We start from the raw sequence: 22,872 nt of genomic DNA, 5'->3' as shown, positions 1-22,872 counted from the left end.
TAAAGGTATATAATGATAGCCAGCTGACCTAATATTGGCTCAAGGCACCAGAAAACAGGATTGGCACAGAAAGAGTTAACACAGCTTTGAGTTTCTCAAATTAATAACATAAACTTAATGTTTCAAATGCTATCTAGACTTAGATAGCATTTAAAACAGACTTATAGCATGTCATGTAGACAGCACAATAATTGCATTGTATGTAGTCATAGCACTTCATAGTACATATGTATAGCATAGTATAGTATATATGTATAGTTTATATGTATAGCGTCATTATATAGATATGTTCTAGTTACGTTCTTAGCTTACACATGTTTCATGATAAATGCATTTTATATATGTGATGTATTCCCATGCTTTTGTTCTTGCCTAATGTAAATCGCTCTGGATTAAGAGCGTCTGCTAAATGCCTAAATTGTAAATTGTAATAACATGCTTATTGTATTCCAAATTTCCTCGACACCATCCACTGTCATCACTTAAACAGTCAACCTTCACCTGCTTATTATTGCTTAGTATGGCTGGTTTCAAGATTGTGATGATGTAAGAAATATATTTTCATGACATTGAAGTTGTTCGTTCATCTATGCTCTCTGATTTCACATACACTATTTTGCATCGTCGTGTATTTGAGTACTTTTTTCTTCTCTTTTTCTTAATAATTAGCATTTCCCTAATCAACATAAGTAATGGAATCCACACTTTTTTTTTACGTTATTTGCATAACATCTGATTTGTTTTGTAAATTGGCCATGAGTGATGTCAGATAAGCGGCATAACACATGGAACATAATTTCCATCCTTTTATCTGGGAGCCTCATTTGTGCCTTGTGTGTGAAATGATAATATCAACCGCTTCAAATGTGCTTATTTCTGAGCCAATTTGAATTATGCCGCCATTCCTTTAGAAGTTTCTGAATTGCTTTTGCAGGACAAATAGACAATATCCCCATTCCTCTGGGTTAATTATCATATAAAAAGCCAGAACCATTGATAATCTGACAGCGGCTGCAAAGTGGTTTTGAGGAAAATGTCATTACGTCTCAGAAAATTCACAATTCCACATCTGATTAAATGAAATGCTCATCTGTCATCATCGCACAATTGTGTGATGTGCTCAGCGAAACACCGCCGGGGAAAGATTGGAGATATGAAAAGACTCCACTGTGATACATTTAATGCGTAGCCACTATTTTCACACAAGGGGCTTTGAAACGCTTATTTGAAATGCAAATCCCGTAACGTTTCGCGACGCGTCGCACGGAATATCTGAATAATCATGATTTCCGGATTGAGTCAACTCGGCACTGATCCCCATCATTATCCTGGGGTCCTGCGTATCAAAGCAGGGAGAGGCTGGTGTGATGTACAAAGGGGGGACGTCGTCGTCGAGGCACCGTCTCCTACCCCACAGGATCTATAATTCCATGTATTGTGGTTTGACCTCCAGCATGCCACTCGTCCCTCCCCTTTCTCCCAGCATCTCATCAAAAGCTCCTGGAGACTTTGCAGGAGCCCTGACATCAGAGAGAGTGACCGGCCACCGCAGTCCACCTCCCCCCTCCCTCCCTCCCCTTGGGAGAAGTGGGGAGGTTCAGTGACACCGACCACACCAACCCCATAGCACAGATTATGAATACATCCTCTCTTTCTTTTGTTCTCCTCAGTCCTCACCTCTGGTTCACGACGACAAACCTCCGCTAACTGACAGCCTTTGTTCGTGTTTGACTGTCAGAATGCGAGGGAAAAAAGGAAATAACTGCAGCCATCAATATTTATGGGAAGTGTTTGGGGAAGAAAGGAGGATGCTGTAATAATGTATACATGTTTCCTTTCGTGTGAGGAACGGTTTGCGTCGTTTATTATTTGGCAGCTTGGTCTTGGCGCACCTCAACGCAAACAACTGCAAAGGAAACAACCATGCTGCGGGGCTAATGAGCACAGGAAGTACTCCGATTTTGTACTTGAGTAAAAGTAGCAATTCCACAATATACAAATACTCTGTTACAAGTAAAGGTATTTTTTTATCAGGCCTGTATTTGACTTGATTACAGGTGCAAAAGTATTGTCATCAAGATATAAGAGGCACAAAGATATCGTTGATAGATTGGATATTTTCGATTGAGGCCAAAGTAAGATTCATCAACAATGACCACTCAGCCATGCATTATCCCGCTTATTACATGGCTACTTAATACATAAATTAATAAATTGACCCAAAACAAGGAAGTGAGGTGATCAAATAGAATCCATTTGTGGGTACTGCATCGTCTATTTCTCGCTCAAATGTTTTCAAAAACATTTTTGAGAGCATTGTTTAGCTGTTTAGCTGTAAATTACATTGTGTGTGTTTACCATATGGCTGTCATCAAGCGGCTGTAGCCAGGTGCTCCGAAGGTTTGATTAGGCAGCGGTCTGTTATAGAGCGGAGTGGTCATTATCCAGAAATTATACTACTTAAGCACGGTTACTTTCCACTACTGCACATAAGAACAAGAATAAGAACAAGCCCACTTATTGTGGTTAGATTATTGATTATTGGCCAATGCCACCCTTTCCGTATTCGAATACTAAAATTCTTGATACTTTCAAAGTCTGAATTGTGTCCGTCTCATTATGTTGTTTATTGGTGTTATGAGTGCTCTCCTGCAGATCTCTTTAACAACGGGTTGGCAGTCGCATCGTTTAGTCTCTGTCGGGCAGTATAGACTCTCCCACCATGAGGCTCTTTTAAATGAGTGATCTAGTATAGCTGCATGAGCCATGAGACCACAATGAGAGCCTGTGAGTGATCTAGTAGCTGCATGAGACCACAACGAGAGCCTGTGAGTGATCTAGTAGGTGCATGAGACCACAACGAGAGCTTGTGAGTGATCTAGTAGCTGCACGAGACCACAACGAGATGCTCGGAGTCACTGGTGTAATCTTTTCTTTTTTTTTTTTTTTTTTTACCTGAAGGACGACTTCACACATTTTCAACCCATCTTCATATAATTGGTCGATTTTCGACTCATGCTCATCTCGACTCAAAAAAATAGAAATTGAATCGTTGTTTTCTGGATCTGCTGTGGATGTGGCTTGGACGAGGTCGGCTGCGTTGCTCTGTGGGGGTGCGTTGGTTGTTTGAAGCGATGGAGAGCTAATGCTGTTAGCATAGCTCTCACATAGGGGTGGAGAGCTATTGTTGTTAGATCTCACAGACCCCATTCGTTGTTACCATAATATCTATGGTTGTTATGCTAGCTTGAGCTTCCGTTGTGACCTGGAAGCCGTAACGTGTTGTGTTGGCAGTGGCCGATGTTGTATTCAGAATTAGGTAAAATTACAAAAGTATTGGCATCAAAATGTACTTAAGTAAAAGTACCAAATAGCATAAATAAGACTTAAGTGGTTAATGTATGTTTTCTATTAATAATCAAAATATATAAATGAACTAAAGCTGCAGCCGAGTAACAAGTACAATATTTGGCTCTGAATCTGATATGTACGTAGTGGAGGGGAAGTATCGAAAAGTATCAAAACACTGAAAATACTGGTACTCAAATAAAGTAAAACTACCTCGACATTGTGATTGTGCTTCAGGTACAATACTTGAGCACATAATACAGCATGTAGTCACTTTAAATAACTCCTCTGGTTACATATAAACTACTGTAGATAGAGAGCTATTGTTATATCCCATGTTTTTCAAACACTTTAGTCGGCAAGAGAGACACTAAGAGAAACCATGGGGATGACAGCTCGAAGGCAGGCATCAAGTTATAGATGATAGTGTGTGTGTGGTGTGTGTGTGTGTGTGTGTGTGTGTGTGTGTGTGTGTGTGTGTGTGCAGCATCACTCCCAATCTTCCGCCGTAGTCTGAAGACCCACCTTTTCAGACTCCATCATGGCCCATAGCACTTATCCTACCCCCTTAGATAGCACTTTTTAGACTTAGATAGCATTTGAAACAGACTTATAGCATGTCATGTAGACAGCACAATAATTGCATTGTATGTAGTCATAGCACATCATAGTACATATGTATAGCATAGTATAGTATATATGTATAGTTAATATGTATAGTGTCATTATATAGATATGTTCTAGTTACGTTCTTAGCTTACGCATGTTTCTTGATAAATGCATTTTATATATGTGATGTATTCCCATACTTTTGTTCTTGCCTAATGTAAGTCGCTCTGGATTAAGAGCGTCTGCTAAATGCCTAAATTGTAAATTGTAATTGTAAATTGTGTGTGTGTGTGTGTGTGTGTGTGTGTGTGTGTGTGTGTGTGTGTGTGTGTGTGTGTGTGTGTGTGTGTGTGTGTGTGTGTGTGTGTCTGTGTGTGTGTGTGTGTGTGTGTGTGTGTGTGTGCGTGAGTGCGTGTGTGTTAATTCCATCCCTCTTAATTACCGTGCGCACATGATTCACAGGCATATGCATGAACTCCACGGTCAAGACTGCGACGCGCGCGCGCGCCGCACGCGCATCTGTTCCTGCATTTCGCTTGTAATGCCTAAAGCAATGACACGTGAACAGATACACGGATCGCGATGGCAAATCATATTTACCCACGCCTTGACTCAATTATGTCCCCTCCGGTCTAATTGGAGAGACCTTTACTTTGTCACGGTATGTTATATGCATACATTAATCCATTTTGGGCGGGAAACCCTTTTGGTGTTTTAAAGCATTGTTATACTTTAGCTATTGGAAAATAGCAGATGTACAAGCTCATAGCGCGGCACCGAGTGCCGCGCTATGAACTTGTAGGTCTGCTATTTTTGAAAAGTCGTGAAAATGTGCCTCAAATCTTTGAATATATATTATTACAGAGTGAACATTTTAACTCAAATCTTTGCTTCTGGGGAGGTCCCTGGTCCCTGGAACAACATATTTTCAGATGGGGGGCAGAGGAGGCATATTACATATATTTTTGGGGGTCCTTGACATGAAATATTGAGTACCACTGATACAGAAACATGAGCTTTTTCAGAAAACTGTCATGATTTAGAAGACAAATTTCGACGTCAGGCTTAAATGGGTTAACGAGGATCAAAGCGTAGGTGGGCAAAACAAAAGCGTGCTCTTTTGTTGCCTCTCTCTTGAAGGAGGTGTGGGTCGCATCGCAGTGCCCCTCCTCTCTCTTGAAGGAGGTGTGGGTCGCATCGCAGTGCCAGAGTAACGTGAAGTCCCCTTTCAGATGTCACCGCTTTTCACCCAGCGAAACCAAAACGTTTCCTCCGTCTCCTGGAAACCATTTACAATGACTGATGGCTAATTAATTAATTGTTACACGGGGTGGTGTTGGTGGCGAGGGGGGGTTATGCTAATTCAAAAGAGAGAGAAGGAAAATAACAGTGTCCTTTTCAACGGTCTCGGTTGTAATAATTGACGCGGTGAGGTCGACTCAAAGAGAAATCTCATTACGCACACGATGAGGGGCAGCCGGACCAACTGGGAAGACATGGGTCGCTTGTGGCAAAACAATTAGCCCTTCGAGAGTTATTAGTATTGCTTCTGATGTCGCCTTGCTTCAGGGAGAAACCTTGTATCTACCTTCTAACTACCCTAACCTGGTTTCAACTTTTTATGTTCGTAGATCGACAGGTTACTCAACAGTAAACAAACCAACATACAGAATAGAGGGTATGCGCACATCGAGTGGCAAAGCAACAGGCAAAGTGAGTTTAACATTGTTTAATGTTGTTTAATGCAATCAGATAGGACTTTTCTGTTTGGATGTATGGGCTGTCAAGACCAGAAAGTACTTTTTTGCCACTCAGTAGGCATTCCTGCACAACTTCCGGGTTTGATGATGATGTCACGCGCATACTCTCTATACCGGTAAGTGTACTGTATGCATATTTCCAATGAATGATTTAAACTAACTTCAACTATTTCAAACTAAATTGAGACCGAGACAAACTGAATGTATGGCCAACAACTCCAAGTGCTTGTCAGGGTAGGGGGTCCCCAGTTCAAATATGATGATTATTATTATTATTATTATTATTATTAATATTATCCCATTTTGGGCGGGAACCCCTTTTGGTGTTTTAAGCATTATGTTATGCTTTAGCTGTTGAAAAATAGCAGATCTACAAGCTCATAGCGCGGCACTGAGTGCAGCACAACGAGCTTGTAGATCTGCTATTTTTGAAAAATCGTGAAAACGTAGTGCAAATCTTTGAATATATATTCTTTCAGAGCCATATTTTCAGATGGGGGACGGCGGCCAAATACATATAATTGTGGGGGTCGTATAGAAACATGGGTTTTTCAGAAAACTGTCAGGGTTTAGAAGACATTTGTAGAATCGTCATCAGGTCTAAATGGGTTATTCTTCTTCTTATTATTATTTTGCGTGGTACAAAACATGAAACATGTGGTAACCTTTACATTCTGTGTAATGAAAATGGCAAGGCTTACCGCACTGGAACTCATCCGCCCCGTCCTCGCAGTCCTTCTGTCCGTCACACAACCACACGCTGGAGATGCAGTTCCCGCTGGGACAGGCGAAGTGTCCCTCCTCGCACTTCTGCCCATGGGAAACTGGGACGGACAACACACACAGATAAACTTCTGCCCATGGGAAACTGGGACGGACAACACACACAGATAAACTTCTGCCCATGGGAAACTGGGACGGACAACACACACAGATAAACTTCTGCCCATGGGAAACTGGGACGGACAACACACACAGATAAACTTCTGCCCATGGGAAACTGGGACGGACAACACACACAGATAAACTTCTGCCCATGGGAAACTGGGACGGACAACACACACAGATAAACTTCTGCCCGTGGGAAACTGGGACGGACAACACACACAGATAAACTTCTGCCCATGGGAAACTGGGACGGACAACACACACAGATAAACTTCTGCCCATGGGAAACTGGGACGGACAACACACACAGATAAACTTCTGCCCATGGGAAACTGGGACGGACAACACAGATAAGTACAAGTCGCTGCCTACATCTCGGGGGTATTAGCCGTGATTGAGGTCATTATCTTCGCCTAAGCTCTCTTTCTCCGAATCTCTAAACTCAGCCGTCTTTAATTGCCTCGCCAAAAACTAAATCTCAGAGGATTATAACAACTCCTCTAAGTCTTTATTCTAATTGAAGCGGACTCCCCTCGATCTGTCGTTCTGTGCATTATGGCACTGTTGCTCCACCAGAACCATGAGCCACGAGGACGTGTTTTATGTTTTATATTGTACCTTATTGTTAAATGTATCAAAGACAATTAACACATTTTGTGCCCAAAACGTCTGTGGACGTCCTGGGTATTACCGCACGTGCATAGCCCAAGGCGTCTGTGGACGTCTTTAAATTTATTTTTTATTTTTTTAACACATGGTGCCAAAGTTTGTGTTTTCGCCATTGAGAATGCATTTGACGTTTAAATTAAATAACTCAGAAACTATAAAACATTTCAAAGTAAAAAGTTCCAGCATGTGTCTCCACAGTCAGCTGAATTATAAAAAATGTGAATGGATTTTCTAGGTGAAAGTGATTTTGGGCAGTATTGCGTGGGCTCTCAATGTGTTAAATAAGAAGAAGAAGAAGGGTAGGTACCCTCACAAAAAACATGCAGTAATCCTGCTCTCTAAACTGCCTCCCCATGGCCAGCCGGGGCGCCTGATGGAGGGGAAAGGAACTGTTAGGAATAACGTTCTCCTTCCATGCGCTACGTCCAACCAGGGAAACTCCCCCTGTCAGGTGTAAAGGAGCAACTTGGACACTCATGCATGAAGGAAGCATGAGTTCAAGTCCGTTGCTCCCCATGTCCCCCATATATGGGGACTAGGTTGGCGGAGGGTGTGTAGAGCCCATGATCACATTAGATAATTGACACAGGGGTGAAAAATGGGTTACAAAATCGTGGGATAAAAAATTATAAAAAAAATAAAAAGAAGAAGAAGAAGAAAGTTAAAAACACAAAAAATACAGGCATGGTGTACATTTTTTTCCCACCAAAAATAGATGGAAGAAAAGAAAGAAAGAAAGAAAGAAAGAAAGAAAGAAAGAAAGAAAGAAAGAAAGAAATAAAGAAAGAAACAAACTAAGGAGGTAAGGAAGGAAGGCGCTGTGGATGTGTGTGTTACGGTATAGTCGGCGTTCGGAGGAAGAGGGGGGAGACTCACCCTGGCAGTTGGTCTCGTCGGCATAATCTCCACAGTCGTTAGCCCCGTCACAGACCCACGAGGGGTGGATGCACAGCGACGTGGAGTTGCAGCTGATGAAGCCCTTCTCTTTCACCCCCAGCTTGTAGAAGTGCGAGCAGTCTGTGTGGTCTGAATACATAAACACAGCAGCGCCTCCTGATCACTTCACACTACAAGGGAGGGGACTATGTTTGCTGTGAATAATAAGTCGGATCTAAGCCACTAGATCCATTTGATCTGTCAAGGGCATGGCGCTACCGGGTTTCATTTAACCCATTTTAGGCGGGAACCCCTTCTGGTGTTTTAAGCATTATGTTAACTATTGAAAAATAGCAGATCTACAAGTTCAATGAACTTGTAGGTCTGCTATTTTTGAAAAATCGTGAAAATGTGCCTCAAATCTTTGAATATATATATTCTTTCAGAGTTTTTAACTCAAATCTTTGCTTCTGGGGGAGGGTCCTGGAACAACATATTTTCAGATGGGGGGGGCGGAGGCATATTACATATAATTTTTGGGGTCCTTGACATGAAATATTGAGAACCACTGAAATAGAAACATGAGGTTTTCAGATTTTCTTTTTTTAAAAAGACATATTTTTTAATTTCGACGTCAGGCCAGAATGGGTTAATCTAATAATATAATAAAAAACTAAGCACAAACACAAAAGCTCAGACAAAAGGCCGGGCTTACTGCAGTTCTTTTCGTCGGAGGCGTCGGCACAGTCAACGACCTGGTTACACCAGGCTGAGCCGGGCAGACAGCTCCCGTCCTGGCACGCTGCTTCTGATGATCCGCACGTGACATCTGGGGAAACAGAATAAACACTTGAGAAACTGACTTCACTGTGGGGTGCTCAGCAGCGTGAGCATTGAATGAACACTCATAGGGGGCTGGGAACGCTGACACAGGTAAAGCACGTATCGCTCAAATGTTTTAACGTGATACACGTCCTGGAAAAATAACAAGAGAAGAATTGTGACGCAGCACGTGTTGCACTCGGTGCTGAATAGACCTCTGCGCTAAAGTTTTGAATGAATGCGACGGAACACTATTCTGATTAAACCCACAAGCGGTAACAGAACTATGGGCGGCTGTGGCTCAGGAGGTAGAGCAGGTAGTCCAACGATCCGTGGGTCGGCGGTTCGAATCCCGGCTCCTCCTGTCCACATGTCGAAGTGTCCTTGGGCAAGACACTCCTTCAATGAGTCGGTCAACGTGAGCTTGCCACCATTGGTGTGTGAATATGGGAACTGGTGTTGAATGTTCACCGCTTCACCTCCCAATGTATGAATGAATGGACCATTGTAATTAAAGCACTTAGAGCACTTGGAAAAGCGCTATAAAAATGAAATACATGGCCCGGGCCGGACTAGCGGTCCGGGCACCTAGGCTGCTAATGCCGATCCCGACAACCTTTGCTCCCATCTCTCTCCCCATTTCCTGTCACCAAACTTTACTCTATCCAATAAAGGCCGAAAAAAGCCCCAAAAATATCATTAAAAACTGTGTACATTGGTGATTATAACTATAATCTACCTGATCTTGAGGCCTACAAAATCGGGGAAAAAAAAAAAAATAGTAATAGTAAACTAATATATATATTTATATATATTTATATATATGTCCGTGAACAGAAATACCATCTTCCTTACTCTGATTTCAGAAGACCTGTGTAGTTGACTGACTCTAGTATATAGCACAGTTGGCAATAGTTGTCTCTGGCTATACGCAAGACGTATGTAATGTCAGTCAGTCTCCTTCCTGAAAGCCCTGCATGCACTTCTTGGAAAGTCCACATTAATTATGAAAACACCCCCCGCTGCCTCGCACACTATAGCTCTCATTCTGTGTAGACTGTATACTGTATACTGCCTCAAGGCCAGAGAGGCATCAGTGCAGCCGAGTATAAAATCATATGGAGATAGAAATATTCAAAATGCCAACAAAATAGCGTTCCGACTGAATACAGCAAACAACAACAACAATAAGAGATGCAATTTGGTCAATACGATATCCTTTGACCAGTTTTCAACCTGATGCAAAGCAACCTTAAACGGTTTCTAGAAAATAGACAGCTTTTCCGCCCAGGTGGTGCTAAAGTAGTCGTAGGGGAGGTGCTGCTTGCGCTGGCGACAGGGGGTCCTCTTTCAATTCCATCACTGTCGCGCAGGAACCTTGTATCTTCGTATATCTCATCTTTTAATGATTTATTTTTCATAAATGAATTCCCTACTTTGACAGTGTCGTGGGAAAAGTAGCAATAGCTGTGAGCTAGCTTGCATAGTGTGGGTCAGCTATTTTAGCTATTTTATGGAAAAATATGGAACTTGGATCCATTGGGTTCTTTGTTCAATTCCCTGCAAACTAACATCACGTCACATACAAGGTTTCCACCCGAGAGAGAGCGACGATTTGCCATCCCCGAGCCTCATTAAACCAGCCAAGGCTTAGCGCAGCATGTAGGCTAACATGGTACATTAGCATGGGCTTTAGTGAGGTGGGACCGGGGGCTTTCCGAGGCAGGGCGGGAGGATCGAGCGAGGAGGAGGATCAAACAGGCTCAGACTCACTGTTACAGAAGCCCTCATCCGAGTTATCGCCACAGTCATCGGCGCCGTCGCAGAAGCGACTGTTGGCCACGCAGCGTTGGTTGTAGCAAGGCCTGAAGCCCCTCCTGCAGCTTCTGTTGTCTGGAGACGCAGGGAAACATAAATGTATTATATTAGTTAACCTGCTTGTCGATGGCAGCTCTACTCTACTGCTTGGCTGCTTTTTACAGGAGCTGCTGGTAGCTAGATGTGTAATAGCCTATCTGGACAGCTGCTGAGTTAACCCATTTAGACCTACAGTTGGGTGCCACCGATATTGTCCCTTATCATTTGACCCATTTAGGCCTGACCTCAAAATAAAAAAAAATCCTTCTAAATCCTCCAGTTTTCTGAAATAAATATTTTCACGATTTTTCAAAAATAGCAGACCTACAAGCTCGTAGCGCGCCACTCGGTGGCGCGCTATGAGCTTGTAGATCTGCTATTTTTCAATAGCTAAATTATAACATGTTTAAAACACCAAAAGGGGTTCCCGCCCAAAATGGGTTAACTGTCCTTTTGCGCAGATCACGCAAACCTCAGCAAAAAGAAAAGGACAATATCGATGGCCTCCAACTGTATAAGTTCGATTCTACAAAATGTCTTCTAAATCATGACAGTTTTCTGAAAAAACCCATGTTTCTATGTCAGTCGTTCTCGAACATTTTCCTGTCAAGGAAACAACAAAATATGTTGTTCCAGGGACGCCCCCAGAAGCAAAGATTTGAGTTAAAAATATTGGCTCTGAAAGAATATATATTCAAAAGATTTGCACTACATTTTCACGATTTTTCAAAAAATAGCAGACCTACAAACTCGTAGCGTGGCACTCGGTGCCGCACTACGAGCTTGTAGATCTGCTATTTTTCAATAGCTAAATTATAACATTGTGCTTAAAACACCAAAAAGGGTTTCCCGCCCAAAATGGGTTAATCTGCCATTCTGGTCATTATGATGTTCACGCAGGAAACCTTTCCTTACAGAATATAATATTCCAAGATTTGCAAAAATGTTTCCTGATCTTTTGAAATAGCAGAACCACAAGCTCACAGCGTGGCACAAAGTGACACGCTATGAGCTTATAGATCTGCATATTTTTTGAAAAAGCCAAAGTATAAAATATTGCTTTCTAGCTGAAATTAAACGGACGCTTTCACTGTAAAGGTATCAAATAATGTAGTGGATTAAAAGTACAACATTACGTTACAAAATGAAAACAAAAGTATAAAGAAAATGGAAATACTTTATTAAAGGGGCATTCCACTCATTTTCAACATTTTACTATGTCATTAATATACCTTAGAGCTGTTGTGTGGAAATAATAAAAAAGTCCCCCCATTCTGTGTTTCCTAGAACTGTAAGTATTTAAAAAATCATTAACATGGTGAAACACATCTTGATGACATCATCAAGATGTGTTTCACCATGTTAATGATTTTTTTTCAGATCTCCAGTTCTAGGAAACACATAATGGGGGGACTTTTGTATTATTTCCACACAACAGCTCTAAGGTATATTAATGACATATAGTAAAATGTTGAAAATGAGTGGAATGCCCCTTTAAGTACAAAATGCAATAAAGTACAGTATTTGAGTAAGTGTGCTTACCACAGTATTGCATCTTTTCATCAGACTTGTCCTTGCAGTGGGCCATGCCGTCGCAGGTCAGCTGGTAGTTGATGCACTCCCCGTTCCCACATTCAAATTCAGTGTGAATGTTGCAGGAGGAATTTTCTGCTGCAAGAGAAGTGCACGAGTGTGAGGAAAATATGACAAAAAACAGAGAGACAAAATAATCAGTGGTTCTCAAACTCTCTCATGTTAATTAAGGACCGCCAGATTGTTGCCTATTTTCACCACAGTCCTCCATCTGACAAATATTTTGTTTCATAATATTAAAACAATGCATCAAAAATAGCATCTCTAGAGGTCAAACAATATGGTTTTAGTGATCGTGAAGAAAAGGTGCAACAGTTTTCTCAGTGCTTCAGTGATTGTGATGCAATATTAAGAAATTAACCAATTTACCCTACCCTAGCTCTGGTCCATAGCCTTCTACTGCTTCTGCCCTGCAGTATAAGGCTATGGGACTTTCAGTTTTAAATCTCAAATCGAAATCAGACCAGCCTCTCCTCTTTAGCGTATTTTAAAAGAACGTTTTTGCTACTCACCAAAACAAAGGCGGGTTGTGTCATTAGAAAGGCTACTTTCCTTAGTGGACGCACTCTGAGCCCCCCACCACACGTATAAACGGTACTTTTTGGCCAAAAAGGGATTTTGTTTCCACCGGGAAAAAAATACTTTTAGTTACTGCGCCTTCATAGAGAATATTTTTCCTCCGGTGAAAAAAATCCATTTCTGTCCAAAAAGTACCGTTTATACGTGTGGTGGGGGGCTCAGAGTGCGAGGGACAGCGAGTACATTCTCCGGCAGCGGCAGCAGCCACGGCGACGCCGCCAATTGCCGACAACAGCCGTGGCAGTGTTTCCTCTGCCACCGGCAAAGCCTCCTAATCCACCACAGACCGGCGGATGCCGGCACCTGCCGCTTGCCACCGGCACATGCCGGCACCTGCCGCTTGCCACCGGCACATGCCGGCACATGCCGGCACCTGCCGGCACATGCCGGCACCTGCCCCGGCATGTGCCGGCATGTGCCGGCAGGTGCCGGAAGGCGCCGGCAAGTGCCGGCGGGTGCCGGCAGGTGCCGGCATATGTGCCGGCATGTGCCGGTGGCAAGCGGCATGTGCCGGGGCAGGTGCCGGCATGTGCCGGCATGTGCCGGTGGCAAGCGGCAGGTGCCGGCATCCGCCGGTCTGTGGTGGATTAGGAGGCTTTGCCGGTGGCAGAGGAAACACTGCCACGGCTGTTGTCGGCAATTGGCGGCGTCGCCGTGGCTGCTGCCGCTGCCGGAGAATGTACTCGCTGTCCCTCGCACTCTGAGCCCCCCACCACACGTATAAACGGTACTTTTTGGACAGAAATGGATTTTTTTCACCGGAGGAAAAATATTCTCTATGAAGGCGCAGTAACTAAAAGTATTTTTTTCCCGGTGGAAACAAAATCCCTTTTTGGCCAAAAAGTACCGTTTATACGTGTGGTGGGGGGCTCAGAGTGCGTCCACTAAGGAAAGTAGCCTTTCTAATGACACAACCCGCCTTTGTTTTGGTGAGTAGCAAAAACGTTCTTTTAAAATACGCTAAAGAGGAGAGGCTGGTCTGATTTCGATTTGAGATTTAAAACTGAAAGTCCCATAGCCTTATACTGCAGGGCAGAATCGTAGAAGGCTATGGACCAGAGCTAACCCTACCCTAACCCTACACCTTCAAGAATGCCTTAAGGCTCATTCATAGTCTGGATTTTCGGTGGTGAGGTGACCAACGAACTACAACATGACGATGAGCCTTTAGGGGTCCCAGAACCCCACATTGAGAACCACTGCAATAGATGACCTCAGTGGTTTAATTTAATGCACAAAACAATGAAAATCAATATACATTTGCATGAAGAGTATCTCATGTACAAATACACAAGAGTTACACCTCCTCCTGTAGCAGCAATAACAACAATAACAGAGAGATCTTTTACAAATTGCCGTATAGTAGGAGTAATTATTATTATTACAAAAATAAATACAATGATAGTATGTACATCATAGCACACTTTGAGCGGGGCATCGGTGCTGTGTGTAAGGAACCTGCTGATATTCTATGACAGGTCATTATAGTTTGATAAAACAAATTAAATATTTGGGGGGGGGGGAAACGACAATGAATTGTTTACAGAACTAAAATAAATAAATAAATAAAACACAGACTCAAGTCTTTGCTAATTATGTATACATAAGACAAGTCTAGTATTTTGGGTGGACATGAACTGTATATTAGAATGTTATAGCCAAGGCCCGCCCCCGCTCGATCATGATTGGAGGAAGGCCACTCTCTATCCTGATTGGATGAAGGCTGGGCGATTAGAGTGTTAAAAACTAACCCAAACCGGAATTGAAAGCAAATTCAAAACCAAATTAAACATGAAAACACACAATGCCACACTTGGTGTTGTAGAAACCAGCAGTGCTTAAGTGTTGGCATTGAAGCTCCCAGTCCTTCACAACTTACACACGCATCTGTTGTCGTCGAGCAGCACGCGCTCCCCGCGGCACGCGCAGCTGACCCTCCCTTCTGCCGTCAGGAGGCAAAGGTCACCGCAGCCTCCGTTCAGGTGGCGGCACGGCGACAGCTCGCCTGTCAGAGACAAAATGGATACATAAATAAAAAGACTGAACTTTTGGAAAAGGTTTCAACAGTGGTGAAAGTAAGTAAGTATAGATTATTTTTCAGTGGTGCTGGCCGCTCCAAGGAACAACTTTGTACCATGACCTGCACATTTTGTGTGTATGTCTGTCTCTCTGAGACACGGAATGGGCAGGATAGTTGTGTCAAGAGGCGTCAAGAATTAAAGGCCAAGCCCAGGCATCTCTAATACCATGTCATTATAGCTGAAAAACTATCTAAGATTTTCAAAAGTCGTCGACAATGACGAATAGTCATTCTACTGACTGTACACCTACAGTAAGTACAAGTGGATAAGTATCTTAACAATTATGGCTAAACGTGCGCGCGCCGGCACACACACACACACACACACACACACACACACACACACACACACACACACACACACACACACACACACACACACACACACACACACACACACACACACACACACACACACACACACACACACACACACACACACACACACACACACACACACACACACACACACACACACACACACACACTCCTATATGTGACCAACAGAGAACATGCATTGTCTCCGTCCGGGTGGAAACCTCATATATGTCCAAAGCTGTTTACTTTTCAGGATTCAAATTCAAAAACAGCAAAAGTAGCAGATCGACATGCTCAAAACATGTCGCCAAGTATCTGCTACAGTTTTGACACAAGGGGCTCCATCTTGCGCCACCCTGATCCCCTACTACCCCTAAACGTATTTTGCCATTTTTTACTATTTTGAAAAACATTTTAAAATAGTTCAACTACATCGAGACATTTTGAGCTTGTAGGATCAGCAATTTGAACTATTTAAAAAGGTTTTTTAAAATAGTAAAAAATGGCAAATAAGTTTAGGGATAAGGGTTAAAGGACCACTTCACCACTTTTCAACCTATCTTCACTAATCACTAATAATCATGAATAGCGCCATTTTTACAAATAAAAAAAATCTTCCCCCCAAGGGGTACCTAAGTCAAAAAAGTTTGGGAACACCTGATGTAGATGCTTAACAATAATTTGAACTCTTGAGAGTTAATAAGGGTCCATTTGGTTACTAACTCCATCTTTTAAATGAGGACCACTGGTGGTCCCTGGACCCTGGTGTTGATAGGTGAGGGCATATATGAAAAAAAGGCACCTTACCCTAAAAAAATTGCAACAGAAGGTTTCTCAACTGTTTTGTGTAGTATTAGGTGTCCTTAATAACATACTAAAAGTTTACCAAAGTTTGACCATGCGAAAGGTGTTATTTTAGCATAATATGCATAATATGCCCATAACATCCTATATAAGGCCAAATTTCATCATTCTTTAAGTAACATGTGACATATGAAACTAGGGTGTTTGCATGATTCTGAATCCATTCCAAGCATTAGTTTTGCACAAAAAACACTCCTTGGGCTAAATTAGGCCATATCCACTTGACCAAATGTGCTGACCTCATCACGTTTGTGTGGCCGTTTTCCTCCCAAGGAGTGTTTTTTGTGCAAAACTAATGCTTGGAATGGATTCAGAATCATGCAAACACCCTAGTTTCATATGTCACATGTTACTTAAAGAATGATGAAATTTGGACTTTTTTGCCTTATATAGGATGTTATGGGCATATTATGCATATTATGCTAAAATAACACCTTTCGCATGGTCAAACTTTGGTAAACTTTTAGTATGTTATTAAGGACACCTAATACTACACATAACAGTTGAGAAACCTTCTGTTGCAATTTTTTTAGGGTCAAACCATAATTGCACCTGTCTATGAGCCAATTGATCACCATAGCAACCCCAGCCTAGGCCTGATTAGGTAAATTCCCAACACCTGCTAAATCCTCCAAACCTGTATCTTGATTGGAATCAATCTCCACTCACACTCAATGACTCACACTCCTCATGCAGCTACACAGACACATCCCAGGCACACTTTGGTAGGCCTATAGCCCTGTCCTGTTTGGATGACAATATTGCCTTTCCAACAGATTAAAAAAAAAAAAAAAAAAAACGTATTAATTTTCATAATCGATTTCGGGTCCTATTAACGATAATCGATTAATCGATTAATCGGACCCATCCCTAGTAAGTGGTGAAGTGGTCCTTTAAGGGGTGGCGCAAGATATAGCCCAAGGTGTAGGAGGTTGGGAGGTTTCTGTCCGACAGCAACGACAGTGGTTTTGTCTTTTTCTTATAGTGCCTACTGCTCTGTGAGAATGTTCAGTAATTCCCAGCCCTGTTCTTTACGTAAAACTGACAAAGGAAACCCTTGGAAACGCATTGCCTATACCCTCCAGGCTCCAGCCATGTATACACTTGAATAAGACGGGAAACTGCCTTTTGTTTGTCTTGAACATCTGGAGGGTCCAGTATGGCCTCGGCCTCGCTCATCGTATTGTGGTGTTCTTGAACAACGGATGTTATCCCTGCATTAAATTAAAATTCATAGTCTGCAATTTTACTTTCTCTTCTTTTTTCCTCTTTAGCTTATGAGCTAGGACATATAGAGTACTTTGGCATGTGTGATTATTTGCCATAAGGAGATAAATGAGCAGACACACAAGTGGCTCTCCTCTCGGCAGCCGAGTCAAGCCATTGGGACTAAAGCTAAAGCCCACTTCCCCCATGCATGCATGTCCTACTTGGAGGCACCACGCTGTACCACCACCACCACCACCACCACCACCACTTCAGAGACTTCCTCAGAGCCGACACAGGGATACTCTTTTTTATTAATTGCATCCTGAAACTTAAGCTTCTCCCCCATGCTAAATAAGACCGCCCTCATTCATCATTCCCACTATTTCGTTCTTCCGTGCGTCAAAACAAGAAGCCAACCAGGACCTTTTTGCCGTGATCTAGTGTTGTAGCGACGGAAAAGAAGGGACACAATCTTACATTAACCAACCAATCTGGGGACCAAAAACTACTAAAGGCCTCCCAGAGCCTCTCGGAACAAACACCAAACTGAAAACAAACAAGATGCAAAGCAAAAAACTCATACAAGTGGTGCAGATTACGAGATATACTTCCCTCTGGTATTCTCTCTTGATTACTGTTGGAAACCACATAAGCACTTTCCCAAAATACAACACATTAATATACTGTACACAAAGTACACGCAACATGCAGACAGCCTCATTTTCCCGAGACACAAAACACAGTGGTGAAAAGTAACTAAGTATGTACTGAAGTACAGAGCTTCACCGCAGCCTCCGTAGTACTAATTTTGAGGTACTTGTACTACACTATACATTTACTAGTTATTTTAAAACTTTAGTTACCATTTACTTATGTTTCTTTTCCCTTTTTACCTCCTCTATGATGATTTCCTGTTTTGACTATAGTTGTGTATATTCGTACGTCTCTAACTGTTTTGATGAATTGAAAATGGTGGGCCCTATTGTAAACAAGTGTAATGCTTTATGGTGTCGTCCACTCACAGTTAACAGTTGTTGTATTGAGTTGTACTTGAAATGTACTGTAATTCTGCTAACTGTTAATCAATCAATCAATCAATCAAAATATACTGTACATTTCCGATTAGATGATTTCTAATGAGTACTTTTACTTTCAGTACTAAGTTAAGTATATATCGATGCCAATACTTTTTGTACTTTTAACTCAAGCAAAGTTTTGAATACAGGACGTTTATTTGTAACTGAATAATGTCTACATTGTGGTATTGATATACTTTTATTCAAGTAAAACAAAAACTTTACTCCCCCCCCCCACTGCACACCAAACCCGTTGCCAGGACAGAACCCGGGCACACATGTTGCACCCATTGGTGTTTTTGAAGTCCTATAAGCTCATCCCGGGAGAAGGCAGAAGGGGGCAATGTATATTTATGTTTATATAAAGCCATTGCTGGGATGCTCCCTGACTATATTTGTTCCATGATGGAAGTGAACAATAGCACCTATCAGACCCGCTCTAGTGATTTCTTAAGGCTCAAGGTTTCTCAGACCCAGACAGAGTTGGGCAAGACAGCTTTTTCTGTCAATGGCCCAACTTCATGGAATGAACTCCAAAACTCTTTAAAACTGAGCTCTCTGCCATCCTTCGGTCAGTTCAAAGGAATGATCCAGAAGACCAGAATATTTTCCACCGTGATGCTCCTGCTTCAATTGATCTATTTTTCTGATGGTTGTTCTGTATAAAGTTCCTTTGTAATTTATCCTGATCTATAATGTTGTTTGATGTATTGTTTTTTTTTTTTTTTACTGTATTGTGTGTATTGTAACCTCGGCTACATTGAAAATGAGGGCTTGCCCTCAACTGTATCCGGAGTATAAATAAAGGTGATGACATATACTCACAGTTGTTGGTGTCTCGGGCGACGGCGTGAGAAGGCAGTGAGAAGGCAGAAGGGGGTACTGTACTGTATTATACTCACAGTTGTTGGTGTCCCGGGCCACGGCCACGATCCCCATGGGTTGGTGGGGTATGTCGGCCCGCAGAACCTTGGTGTCGCCGCCCGTGTACTTGTTTGATCGCAGCACGGCCCGCCGGGCCCAGTCCGACCAGAAAATGAAGTCCCCGTAGATGGCCAGCCCAAAAAAGGTTCCGGGTCCCGATTTAACGATGACCTACAAAAATGGGCAGAGCAGAGAGTTTTTAATATACCGCTGCTGTAGGGGCTGTGGTGCATTCTGGGACCGCCGGGATCTGCTGCTGCGTGCAGTGGTTCTGGTTCTCAACCTGCGGGTCGGGGACCCCCAAGTCAAACACCAAATGCCCTGATAGGAGCTTTCTCCACAGCTCTGCTATAAGGTAGGGCATTCACTTCTAGTCATTTTTACTAATTGACTAGTTGCCTAGTTTACTAGTCGACTAGTTGTTTAACTACCTATTATGTAAAAAATAGTTTTTTTTTTCTTTTTGGGAAATAAATATGTGTACATTTAAAAACTGTGTACATTGGTGACTGTAACTATAATCTACCTGATCTTGAGGCCTACAAAATCGTGAAAAAAATAAAAAAAATTACTTTTTTTTCTTATCAACTAGTACCAACAAGGTCGACTAGTGGATTTACTAGTCGACTAGTAAACTAGTCAACTAGTTGCTTAATGCCCTACTATAAGGACATGGAACAGCCTTCCCCCTGTGGTCGTTGGAGACATTACATCTAGCAGTGTCTGAACAAACACCTCCTCAGTATGTGACTGTAATCCCACAAAGCTCAAGGAAGGTCATTCATCCAACATTCAGTTTACACATACTGTACAATGTACATGCAGATCATTGATAGGCTATTTGAATGTATTTTTCCCATAACCTGTATCTGCTTAATCTTAATTTTTTTTTTTTTTAAACCCAGGGGGGTCCCCACATCATGATGTGAAAGTGGTTAATTTATGTATTTTATTTTATTATTTTTTTGAATATTGAACTAATGTAAAGAGCAGTTGACTAAACAATAACTATACATTGGATCCTTTGGAACATACAGGTTATGTTTGTTCTCCTTTGCATGTTTGTTTAGGGCAGTAAATGACAACGTACGGTAAGACGTGATGTGACCGACATAAATACATCTTGTAACACATTTTAGGGGCGCTATAGCCCCTCCTATGTACATCTTTGAGGGTGTGTGTAAACACAAACACTGGTTTGGAATATATATTCAAAGATTTGAGGCACATTTTCACGATTTAAAAAAAATAGCAGACCTACAAGCTCGTAGCTTGTAGATCTGCTATTTTTCAATAGCTAAAGTATAACACAATGCTTAAAACACAAATTGCGTAAACACAAACACTGAAGACGAAGGTGAGGACGCAAATTCTGATTGGCCGGAATGAGATGATGCATGATGATAAGAGCGCCCCTCACTTCACACTGGGTGTGATTTTGTTTCATACCAGAAACAGGACAGGGTGGATAAAGGAAAGAAACAGAACAACTGTAACCAATGTGGAAACAGTGAATTGAGACACCAGAAAATTAATATAGAATAATAATAATAATGAATTGCATTTTTATAGCGCTTTTCCAAGTGCTCAAAGCGCTTTACAATGGTTCATTCATTCATACATTGGGAGGTGAAGCGAACAGTCGACGCCAGCGTCCTCACTTCCCACATTCACACACCGATGGTGGCAAGCTCACACCGTAGACACTGAACGACACTGAACGTAGGGTTCAGTGTCTTGCCCAAGGACACTTCGACATGTGGGACCCAGGGATCATTGGACGACCTGCTTTACCTCCTGAGCCACAGCCGCCCATTTTTCATACAAGAAACAGGACAGGGTGGGTAAAGGAAAGAAACAACTGTAACCAATGTGGAAACAGTAAATTGAGACACCGGAGAATTCATAGAAGAAAGAAAAGGAGCCAGAATGGGAAAAGGACAGAAATATGTTTCTCTCATAAACAGATTTTTGAGAAACATGCATCCCTAGACATTGTACTGCTATTGCTATGTGAACATAATGTATATCCAAATACAGCGTAGAATGTCCACTTCCAGACAAAAAAATAATAATCTTCTATCATGTGCCATTTCAGAGTTCTCAGCAGTCAAAGTCGGATTGGGGCCACCAAATACAGCAGTATGTTTACATGCATGCTGCATTGTAGAGGATATTTTGATAATGAATTTTTTTGTTTTTTGTTTGTTTAATGTTTAAAGTTAAACATTAATTAACAGTAACAGAAACAGTAACAACTGATGGCAGCCATATTCTTCTTGGCTGCCGCCCTCATCACGTTAGCAGCCAAGTCTATGAATCACCCCCGTGACGTACAAAAGCAAAAAAGGTGCCTCTCATTTCACACAAGTATGATTTTCTTTTTAACATTTCCTGAAAACGAAATGGTTTTGGACTTACAAGGTTTCCACCCGACAACTGCGCAGCTTTTTGTGAGATTATCATAATAACAGTAATCCTTAATCATATTCAAGGGCTTTTGGAGTGAAATGAGACTGACACCAGTCTACTGCTGGTGTGTGTGTGTGTGTGTGTGTGTGTGTGTGTGTGTGTGTGTGTGTGTGTGTGTGTGTGTGTGTGTGTGTGTGTGTGTGTATGTGTGTGTGTTTCCAGCTGGTGCTCGCTGACGCTCGTTAATGTCAATTAAGGCAATTATGTTTATGCACTGTCAAATAGGTCTATACATCTATTTTAATGTAGCATATACTTGTATAGACATGCAGTGTATCACCCTGTGCTCATACTGTGCACAAATGTAATACATAAATCTGTGTGTTTGAACACAAAATGCATTTTGACGGAGAACCCAAAAATGTCTGCGCTTCGCGTGCACGATGTGCGGCCCCCCCCCCACACACAATCATTCTACAGTTGTGGCCCCTGGCCTAATCTAGTTGAATACCCCGTAGCCTACATTATACGCACAGATAACACCGCCTGAGTTGCTTTCGTGCACGGGAACGTAGATACCCGATACGTCCTTGTCCTTGTCAATTTAATATTTGCATAAGTAGCCTTGCCGAGCCATGAGGCCCATAGGGGAGGAGCCTATCTCCTGTTTCTGTAGCGCGAGGCAGCTTGATGTACAAGGACACCCCCTGGACATGACGCTAGTATGTCGCAATCCAACCCATGATGCTGAGTGTCAAGCAGGGAGGCACTGGGTCCCATTTTTAGAGTCTTTGGTATGACCCGGCCGGGGATCGACCCCCGACCTCCCAGTCTCAGGGCGGACACTCTAACCACTAGGCCACTGAGCTGATCACTGAGCAGAGTGGAGGGTTAAAACAGACAGCAGACATCAGCGCAGCGCTACGCAGCAGAGCGGAGGGTTAAAACAGACAGACATCAGCGCAGCGCTACGCAACAGGAATAATAA

The 22,872-nt window shown here is 42.3% G+C and overlaps 1 protein-coding gene across 1 annotated transcript in view; it reads right to left on the bottom strand.

The window, feature by feature from the left end:
* The window catches only part of lrp1bb (low density lipoprotein receptor-related protein 1Bb), a gene marked incomplete at its 5' end in the record, with an annotated part of 503,119 nt that overhangs the window by 156,984 nt on the left and 323,263 nt on the right, over positions 1-22,872 (bottom strand). Inside the window, 7 exon segments of the mRNA XM_079517841.1 lie at positions 6,419-6,541; positions 8,151-8,300; positions 8,866-8,979; positions 10,746-10,865; positions 12,372-12,500; positions 14,881-15,006; positions 19,451-19,643. Of these exon segments, the coding sequence (XP_079373967.1) occupies positions 6,419-6,541; positions 8,151-8,300; positions 8,866-8,979; positions 10,746-10,865; positions 12,372-12,500; positions 14,881-15,006; positions 19,451-19,643 (955 nt within the window).

The sequence above is a fragment of the Electrona antarctica genome, assembly GCF_951216825.1.
Source record: "Electrona antarctica genome assembly, chromosome: 13".
NCBI lineage: Eukaryota > Metazoa > Chordata > Actinopteri > Myctophiformes > Myctophidae > Electrona > Electrona antarctica.
The sequence above is the reverse complement of the archived record's forward strand: the minus strand, read 5'-3'. Positions and strand labels throughout refer to the sequence as shown.